This window comes from Xiphophorus maculatus, chromosome 18, assembly GCF_002775205.1.
Source record: "Xiphophorus maculatus strain JP 163 A chromosome 18, X_maculatus-5.0-male, whole genome shotgun sequence".
NCBI classification, from domain to species: Eukaryota; Metazoa; Chordata; class Actinopteri; order Cyprinodontiformes; family Poeciliidae; genus Xiphophorus; species Xiphophorus maculatus.
In genome coordinates this window covers 11,761,674-11,772,241 of record NC_036460.1, presented here as the reverse complement: position 1 = coordinate 11,772,241, position 10,568 = coordinate 11,761,674, and the positions used below count along the sequence as shown (strand labels likewise).

General features: G+C 41.9%; 1 protein-coding gene across 1 annotated transcript; it reads left to right on the top strand.

The window, feature by feature from the left end:
- The first annotated feature begins 2,764 nt into the window (after positions 1 to 2,764).
- LOC102227528 (zinc finger FYVE domain-containing protein 1-like) lies at positions 2,765 to 10,175 on the top strand. Its single transcript, XM_005804566.2, has 12 exons — positions 2,765 to 2,977; positions 3,644 to 3,925; positions 4,323 to 4,545; positions 4,828 to 5,045; positions 5,207 to 5,313; positions 6,151 to 6,259; positions 6,359 to 6,456; positions 6,534 to 6,651; positions 6,829 to 6,999; positions 8,264 to 8,456; positions 8,540 to 8,638; positions 8,849 to 10,175. The coding sequence occupies exons 1-12, from the start codon at positions 2,861 to 2,863 to the stop codon at positions 9,079 to 9,081; spliced, it is 1,968 nt and encodes a 655-aa protein (XP_005804623.1). The 5' UTR covers positions 2,765 to 2,860; the 3' UTR covers positions 9,082 to 10,175.
- Positions 10,176 to 10,568: the final 393 nt, after the last annotated feature.

The following is a 10,568-nucleotide window of genomic DNA, read 5'->3' as shown; positions in this document are numbered from 1 at the left end:
TCTCTGGGGCTGCGGCTGGACCGAGCCAGCCAATGGGAGACGGGAGCGCTCAGTGACAGCTTCGGGGAAGTGTAGTTTTTTGCGCATGTCTGCTTGTCACACAGCGAAGCGGTGGGCACTACAAGTACCAGAGGGGATAGCGGTGCCAGTGGACCACAGGCCCGCCTCGGACCTGTAAGGGCAAAGCCATCCCCCATCCCAATTTACAGAGGGGTGGAGGGCGGGGGGGGGGGGTCGTTTATAGAGTTATGTTGCATGGATGACTGTGAATCTATTACTGTCTAATCTGGTGATAAATTAGATTACGAGAATACCTTTAGCTTCCAATGTAAGTTTTAATTAAAGAGGTGGTAGGAGTGTATATGCAAATGAAGGAAATTATCTATCTGAAAGGTTCAGCCTGGAAACTCCTATAACACATATTAAAGTGTTAAATAATACTGTGCAGCGTTTACAGATAATTAAGACATTTATTGGCACCCATTATAAAAAAAAGGGGGGACATGCCATAAAATAAAATCTTCTTTTATTTCAGTAGCATAAGAAAATTATAAAAGTCCAGTGTTTAATTTGAGTCCATTTCCTGCCAGGAGTAAGATAATTCTCTCTAATTTTATGTTTATAAAATCACCTGTGGCAGTGCTGGTTCTTACATGAATAGCAAGGTGGGCGAGTCCCTCTGTCTGTCACAACCTAACATCCCGCTTAGACTACATATGCATAAAAGCTTTAGAAAATAAGTCCTGGACACAGCACATAGATGTTAGATTTCTAATCTGGTGCTTATACGCCACCCTGTGCAATGCTGCCCTGGGAAACTGCCCTTATAGCCCATATTAAAACCCACCACAATTGTTGGTACCCCTGCTGCTTATAATGTCCTTTTGACAACAAAACAGAAATCTTCTTCGAGAACATGTGATCTTTGAACTTTCCACTATGCACAGCCACTTTACACATTCCAGCATCCCCAGTCCTTTCTTACACTTTTTACTCTCCAGCTCATTCTTCATAGCGAATTGGATATTTGTGGGAGATGGTTGATGTTAGTCTGATGAACCCATTTCTTTGTTGATCTGGTGATATATTTTTGATCATAATCCATCTGAAATTTCCAGTGATCCACAATCAAATTACCAGTGGGGTCCACATTTCTGTGTATGTAATTGGTTTATGTACTCTTATAAGTTCCCCATGGCATTTGGAAGCAAAACTGCCCCACAGCATAATAGGACCTCCATCGTACCTAACATTGTGCAAAATGTCATTTTCCACATATTCACTTTTTGTTTTGAACCAAATTTACCTGGAGAGTTTGTTGCCCAGACATTAATCTTCAGTGTCATGTGAGTTTATGTAGGTATGAACAAACTTTAAATGTTTATATTTGGGATGGTAGGACAGAAAAGCAATTTTTCTGGTATGATTCCCAAAAAAAACAGTTGGCCAGATGATGTCTAGTAGCTGTTATGGAGACTAGGTGATCCCAAAATATTACATTTTGCTCTTATCCTCTAACAGTGAACATTGGAGATTTTTAAGATCCCATACAATCCATACCAACTGCTAATTTTGTAAAAAAAAAAAAAAAACAAACATTATGTGTGCTGTAAAAGATACATTTGAAAAGATTTTATACATCTATACCAGGAGTGCCAATAAATGTGGTTGACCGGTGTGTATTAAGTGATGACACATGAATTGACCATGCTGTATCTCATTATCTATGAAGCCTGGCAGGGAACATCCTAAATTATTAACTAATCAGAGGTGATGGCTTGGGTCTAGATCTGTAATTGATTTTTTCAGACATGTGTCTGCACTGAATGAGCCCCAAGCAAAACTCTCTTCAACCTCTTCACCACTTCAGCTATATTCTTCCTTGTATGAGACATTGTTTTTTTGTTTTCTGGCCTCTTGATAGATATGAGGAATTTAATTTAATGCAAATTGCAAAGCAATATTTTAGCTGCGTAATACAGAAGTAGGAAGGAAGGAACGAAGGAGACCTGACATAGCGTCGATGTTAGATTTCTTTTTTTTTTACTGTATGTGTCATGTTCGCAGCAGTGGCGCCGCTCTAAAGCCATTCGGTGACATGCGATATTTATAGATCTGTGCTAACAAATATTTAATGAACATTAGCAACCAGTTCTAACATGGCAGCACTGCTCCAGTAAAATACTCTTTGACAGTTAAATGAAAACTTTGATTTTGCTTTGGTGGCTGTAAATGTGGGGGGGGGAAGGTTTTTGTGAAGCATACATATTTGAAATTGTAAATCAAACATAACAACTTGAATTGTATTCTGTCTCCATTGGTAATTTACTTTTATGAATAGATATCAGATAATAGGAGTAATCAGGTGGACCATCTTTTTTAAATTTACACGTTGCCACAACTTGGTGTCTACAGTTTTGTGAATGGCAAAGTTGCCTGCTTTATTATATTTATCCACAAGGTGGTGCTCATGCACCGTGCACAAATGTATCAATGACGCTGAGTATGGCACATCTTCGAGGGGTTTTTTTTGCGTCCACCCCTTTTATGGCAGGTTAATTTAGCATTAAATTAAACACCACTCTGAGCGTTCAATTTTCTATATTCATTTATGTTCGTACAATTGCGGCTACAAATTGTGTTCTAAGTTTCTACGGCTGTATTTATTACTTACGAGAACAGCGTGAAGGAAGCTTGTCACTGAACATCTACCAGTTTACCAAGCCTGCCTTCTATATGATCATTTTACTTACCATACCGTACGGCGCCTCACTCTCTGTGGTTGTTGTGATTGACAGTCATGCTGAACTTTCGTTTTGCGTTCTGGCGTCTCCACTATGTTTTGAATGTTTAAAGGACGATGTCGGAAATACTGATGAAGGAAATGGATAGTCTGTCGGTCGGCCCAAAGAAGTCAGAGGAGTTGAGGGAGGGGGCCCAGAGCTTCCTGCTGGTGGACGAACAGGAAAACCTGCAGGTAAAGTTAGCCGAGCTAATGCTAACAGCTAGCTATTTGGCTAAAGCGAAGCTAACACTCCCTCTAATGGAGGCCCATGCCTCAAGGTGCACATAGGGAAACATTTCTCTCTCTCTCTCTCTCTCTCTCTCTCTCTCTTTTTTTTACATCTTTTAGAACATTATACAGTTCTTTTTTAATTTGCGAAGTTAGCTCGTTTTAACGATTCGCTATTTCCAGCCTTTTATTTAAACATGTAGCAGCGTTAAGATGTCTACTTCTATTGTGTAAGTTTTAGATAATTCTCCAGAAATGTTTAGAGTGTTTTTAACAGCAGAAGGAGACAGAGCAGCGTGTTGACTTGTCATTAGGGAATGGACCTAGTGAGTCATACTCTTCTGACCCACAGGGAGGCACTCTCACTTTGTTTTTATTACGTGATCAAAGTGCAGCTAGATAAGGACTTTCTTTACTTATCTAAACATGTTAAAGCTCATCAAGACATTGATTGTAAATGCAACTGCTCTGACCCCACAACGGGACAAATTGGTTTCTTATTATGTTTCCTCCTGATGATTCTGTCATCCTCACCCAGACTCATTCTAATTGAGTAACAACTGGAGTCTGCTCTCATGCTTCAACCTCACAGACACAGCTTTCTCCCTCATCCCGTCTCTCCTCTTCCAGGTGAAAAATGATGCTGAGTTTGTGGAGAGGCTCGGCTGTGCGGATGTCACTGGGGTCAAGGTCCTCTCCATCTTTGGCAACACCGGCGATGGCAAGTCCCACACGCTCAACCACATCCTGTTTGGGGGTGAGAGCGTGTTCTACACCTCCAAGTCCCCCAGCTCCTGCACGGTGGGCGTGTGGGCCGCTTACAATCCCTCCCTGAACCTCATCGCCCTGGATACAGAGGGTCTGTTGGGAGCAGCGGCCAATCAAAACCAGAGAATGCGTCTTCTTCTAAAGGTGAATTTAGAGGTTCCTGATTGGTCTTGATGCTTTAAATCTATAAACTTATCTATTTCTGCATCGTTAATGACAGGCAGCACTACAGTTTGTTGTTTGGAGTCATTTTGAGGTGTTTCCAGTAGCCGTTACTTAGCTGGGTTTATTTGTGTTTGCCCAGCAAAAGATAAACTAATAGGAGTTTCTCTGGATTTTAAGTTTGTTCTAATTCCTGCTGTGGGTTGAGTGAAGTATACAACTAAATGTTCCTGGCACACCAGGAGTTTTTCTGTATAAACTAATAGGAGTTTCTCTGAATCTTTCTGTTCTTGTGATGTGATATTGTGATGCCTGCATTGCAATAATCTTCTGCCATTCTTTCAGTAAGTGAACTCACACGTTCTCTCGTCTTCGTCAGATTTTGGCCGTGTCTGATATCGTCGTCTATCGCACTCGGGCGGAGCGTCTCCACAATGACATGTTCCAGTTCCTAAGCAGCGCGTCCAGGGCCTACCTGAAGCACTTCACCCGAGAGCTGAAGGCTCTGTCCAGTCGGTGCGGTCTGGACGTCCCCCTGTCGTCTCTCGGACCCGCGGTCATCGTCTTTCAGGAGACAACACACACTCAGCTGCTGGGCCAGGGTACAAAAAAACAGTACAGAGCCTTGCAAAAGTATTTATACCGCTTGAATGTTTTCACATGTTGTCATATTATTGATGAAAAAGTTCTAGTTCCGCAGGTTATTTTACTTGTAGACTTTTCCCATGTAAAATAATATACAAGCGGAACTAGTACTTTTTCATCAATTTTAAGAAATTATTGACTTAAAACAAACTCCTATATGTGGCTGAAAAGTTACTTGTAAGTTAGTTTTGTCTTATCTCAAGTGTACTAAGATATTTTTTAAAAATCCACCCTCTTAGACTCGAAGGCGCCTGGTTATGCTGACACTCTTCTTCAGAAGCGTTTCCATGACTTGAGTTTGGGGACAGAGGCCTTCAGCTCGGTCCAGTACGTCGGCACTCAGACCGTCACCCCCCCCACCGACTACAACAAGCTGCTGGAGGCCGTCAGGCAGCAAGTGAATAACACTCACACGCGCTCCCCGCGCCAGCCTGGGATTGTGTTTCACGCTCTGGAAGTAAGTGGTCTTAGCGAGCTTTAGCAGATGAATCGGAAAGTGTGCAGGTCTTAGTTTTAATTGGTCCTCTGGGTTGATTCTCCTTACCTTCTGTTTAGCTTTCATCCCACTTTAAGTTGCACTTTTCCTCCCTCTAAGCTCCCCCTCTCTCTGCTTGTCAGGCTCTGAGCGAGCGTTTCAGTGGAGAACTATCAGACGATAAAATTACGCTGTACTCCTTCTTCCCTGATGAGTACTTCACCTGCTCCTCTGTGTGCCTCAGCTGCAAGTAAGTTGGTCCAACAGTCTGCAGACTTTACTGGAACACTTTTTATCAAATTCTTCTGGAATGTAATGTTCAGGCATTTCTTTGGCTTGGAATACAAAATTTTTATTTATTATTTTTGCTGCTCGTGGCAGCATGTTGGAGTGTCTCTGTCATGTTAGTTCTGATTTGTTCATTTTGTAAACATTTGTTTGTGATTGTTTTGATTCACATGCTGCATGTTTGGACAAATTTTCCATCTGATCGTTGTTTTAGATGCCGTGCATCTGGAAGGATTTTTCCTGTGACTTTTTTGCTTGTGCACAATTATTCTGATGGCAATCTGTGGCAACAAGGTATTGCTTTAAAACTGGGAGCAGCTGATTGGCATCTTAAAAACTCCAATAATATCTGAACCACAACCCCAAATTCCAGAGAGGATTCATGGTCGCATGTTCTCTTCCATTGATCATGAGGAATGAGGATCATATCCCTTACTGCATGATGTTTTCCTTGGAGAAAAAGGTCTTGTTGCCCGATCAACCCCACGCCAGCATCCAAAAGCCACCCAACACTCCATTACTGAGCAAGCTCTCCCCTGGCGGCATTTCCCGAGCTTAATCTTTAGTTAAGCTTGGGTTTTAGCTTTGGTCACATAAAACATGCACACAAGGTTTATCTTTATAAATATCATATATTTTCTTTTTTAATTATTTTATGATTTTTCCTTTTGCCATCTCTCTCTAAAGCCTTTTTTGAAATTGTAATATTTGAGTTGAAGATAAAATAACAATAACTGGTTGATTAAAATGAAACATTTCATCAGATCTGCCCTTATAATTTCCTCTCTGCACCTTTTAGCATCCGTTGTAAAAACGGCATGAATCACCTCAGAGACCGGGTCCCCCACATGGCAGATGGACTCTGCCAGTTTGCTCACCAGTTCAACAACAAGGTCCTCATCTGTAAAGTAAGTCAGCAGCACCACAGTGAGTCACTGCTCTCCCAGTTTTTGTTAGAAGGCCCAGTTAATTTACCGTCTTTCTGTTTGACTTGGTTCTGTCTCCAGCGGTGTTACGAAGGAGGCCGGGAGGTGATCGTTGTGCCCAAAACCTCGGCTTCTTCTGACAACCCGTGGTTTGGGCTGGCCAAATACGCCTGGTCAGGGTAAGACGATACACACACACGCATTCTTCTCTGGTTCATATCTAGCTTCTGATTAGTTCTTCCTGTCCTTAACTTAGATACGTGCTGGAGTGCGCCAGCTGCGGCGTAATCTACCGGAGCAGGCAGTACTGGATGGGCAACCAGGACCCTGAAAGCGGCGTGGTCCGCTCCGAGGTCAAGCACGTCTGGGAGGATGTGAGGCAACAATCATATCTGGCACAATATTTCAGCACCTATAAATAAAATGACAAAACCTCTCCAGTTTATTTTGAACATATTTTAATCGTGCTGTAGGTTTAACAGTCCAGAGATGATCAGAATACGTTGATATGATTCTCTTCCTCTCTGTTGGATCCCTCTGTCTTCTTTTAGTCCGACATGTTCATGACCAGCCACCAGAACGCGGCTCAAAGGGTTCTGGACGGGATGAACTACGTGATCCAGTCAGTGTCTGAGTATGGAACCGGCCCCACCAAAGCCGTCACTGCCTGGCTGACTGACCAGGTGGCTCCGCCGTACTGGAGACCCAATGCAGAGATCACTGTGAGTCCCAAGAACTAAAGCAGAGATTCAAAACTGACTCAGAAACAGGCCCACAGCAACACAGATACTCTGCCATATGTAACAACTGGCATTGTAAGTATGGCAGAGTAGCTGTATTTCCAAAAGTAACTTGATTTCAGATTATTCCTTAAAATAGCAACAGAGTTAATTTGCTGATTACTTGATTTTAAAAGTAAGTTGGATCACAAGTTACTTAATTAATTACATTCAGCTTCCGATGCTTTAATATAAAAATGCCAACCAGTTTCAGTCAGTAGTGTTTAAGGGCAGCAACTTCTTCAAGTCCTATCCTCTTACTGGTTTTACACTGAAGTTCAGTTTTTGTTGTTTTGGTGTTGGGGGACCTTCTGCCATTTAGTTGCATCTCTCTGCTTCACACCACCTGGTGGAGCTTGCTTCGTCAGCTTCACTGTACCAAGCTGCGATCCCTAATGTTTTTTCAAATATTGTAATGCTGTTGTTCTTGATGTAGAATTTTTGTAGTTAAATGGTTTGGAAAGTTTTAAAATGATTATTATACCCTCAGAAGCAGTAGTAAAAATTTATTTCATTTCAGAGTTGAAATGAAATAAACTCTTACATTTTATTGTAAAAATGGTTTACAATAAATATGACTTCATATTAGTCAACAGAACTCCTTCCCCCAAAATGTACATGCAGTAAAAAAAATTGCTAAAAAAAAGTTAGTTGTTGTTTTTTTCATGTTTATGTCATTTTATTAAATGAAATCGGGCTATGTACATCAGCAATCAGTTGATAAGCCTATTCTGGGATCGACTGGTAGTAGCTCCATCCTCCACTAGGGGGCTTTCGTCCTCTCTCCTTATTGCATTAAACTGCTGCATGAGAGAAGTAGAGGAGATCAGTCTCGTTATTCCGTCTCCTCTGCATTCAAGGGTGTTACAGCAACACTTTGTCAACGACATGCCTTGATATTGTCATCGGTAGCTGACACAAAGTAAACGCTAATCTCTCTCCTCCCTCCATTGTTTACGTTTGTGTTGCTGCCTGGTGTTAAACATGAGACATCTCTCCTTGAGGCACAAGACGAAAGAAACAAGTAAAAGGATAACGATAGTAGACTTGGATAACTCTAATCTGATTACTGGATTAGAAATGAGGCATTAGATTAGTCATTACTGAAAGAATTGGAGAGATTAGAGTTACTGACATCACTGCTCACAAAGCTTTCGCACTGATATTATTGAAGCATGTCCATCCACGTCTCCCTCCCTCCCTTCAGGCCTGTCATGGATGCCAGAAAGAGTTCAAGGAGGCGGATCGGAAGCATCACTGTCGATCATGCGGCGAGGGTTTCTGTCATTCCTGCTCCAACCACAGGATGCCGGTGCCACAGCGGGGCTGGGGAAGCAGTCCTGTCCGGGTGTGTCAGCCCTGCCACCAGGGGGGAGGACCCACCGATACCAACAGCCAGGGTAAGACCCACACAGCCAATCAGTGAGTGTAACACTATGAGGTGACGTTTGTGACACTTTGAATGTACTTTTCTTTCCAATAGTGAGTAAAGTGGAGTCTCACGGTCTGATGGCTCGCAGGGTGACGGAGGTGGCTCAATCCACAGTGGATATGGTCACCACGGCGTTGGACTACCCCCGCTGTGAGTCCTTCTACTTCTTCCTCATCGCATTATGTTAAGACTCCCACATACTCCTTTAAAGATGATATCAGATAAAACAGATCAGTAAAACCTTGTGTTTTCATGTAAATTTTTGCATTGGCAGGAAGCCAATATCTCACAATTTGTCAATATCCTTAAATAATGACAGCTAAAATTTCATTTTTGGGGGGGTTTTGTATCGCTGATCAGCTTTCGTGAAGGACGTGGCTCGGCCAGACTACTGGGTCCCGGACCACAGCATCACCCAGTGCCATGAATGCAATAAGCCCTTCACCCCAGCCATGTCCAAGCACCACTGCAGGGCCTGTGGTCAGGGGGTGTGTGGCCCCTGCTCCACCCACATCAAACCCGTTCCTTCCCGAGGCTGGGACCACCCGGTCAGGGTGTGCAACGGCTGCTTTGCTCGCACCGACACCCTGTGACCGCCCGCCACATTCGGAACAACTTTCCAGTCTTCCTTAGATGGTCCCATTCAGCACTGTGAATCCCAACGCTCAAGGAACCTGAGAGGGATCAACCCAACGGCACTAAGAAACTAAACTGAACTGGAATCAGCTTTCATGGGGACTAAAGAGGAACCTCAGAGGCTTGATATAATCACTAGGTGGGGTGCTAACAGTCAGCTCTACTGAAGTATCTGTTTCACTCTTATCTGCCTTTATTTTACAAACTGGTTCAGCATCAGTTATAAGGCGTCATATCCAGCGGCAGAGCTGTTTTTCTGCAGCCTCTCAGCATCAAGGAACTTTGAGTCGAACTGGACAAAAGAACAAGCTGCACATTTAACTTTTAACAGACAGTTTTTATCATGTCTGATGTTTATCTCCTCAGTTCTCGTTAAGTTGCAGCAGAACTTAAACCGAGGTTTATATTATTGTTTCTTCCCTTTCTGCAGCGGGCTGCTCATACTTACCATACTTACTAACTAGTTAATTTAAAGTAAAAGGGAGTTGTTTGGATTTTCTTAATTCCCCCAAGCCATAGGAAGCATCTTTTTGGTTTCTTGTTGCACAGAGAACAGAGATTGAAAATCTTGGAGTTAGAAAAACAAAGTTTGGGGTGTTCCTGTGGTTCACGAGGTTCATCTGCAGCAGCGTGTGCCTTCATGGGTATATTTCTACTCAATTAAACATATCATTAATTATGGATTTATTTCACTTATTGCCTTGACTATCATTTACAGTTATATTTGCTATATAGCGAAAGCAATGAGAATAAAATCAATATCTTAGCACATTTAGACATTCCAGTGGGTTAAAAGCCCTGAGTATTGGAGTAGATTTATTTCTCAGAAAGCTAATGCAGCTGCACTAAACCAGAAATGCAGTCTCATCTAATTATATGTAAATACAACATTGAAAGTTTGGTTTAAAAACTATCACTTTTCTTTGTCACAGATTCTTGCTTTAGTTTATTTTTCTGTGTAAAATGCAGTTTTTATTCAATTCTGGTAATTGAAACTCTTGACTTTGATCTTAAATAAAATAACGTTGACCAAATAAAGAAAAGAAACACTTTTTCTTTCTGTGACTGATTGTCTTTGCTTCGCAGATAAACAATACATCAACATTTTATTCACCTCTAAAATGTGAGATGATCAGAAAGTCTTAATATATGGTGAGAATTTTCAGCCTTGCTGCCCACGATACCAGGAATTTACTGCAAGTTTTCTTAGTTTTGGTCTATAAAAAATGTGATATCAGCAGACTTGACAAGACAAACAGAGGTTTGAGAAAACGGTCTGTCACAAACAGTCACACAAAATCCAAAATAAAGGAATTTCTCCACTAGTACTTTCAAAGTTTTAAAAAAAAGTGCACGGTTGCTAAAAGTAATAGCTCTTTTTGTGGCCTGGTTTCAAAGAGAAACACAACTAAGCAAATCATGAAATCAATGGCTGTAGAACTGA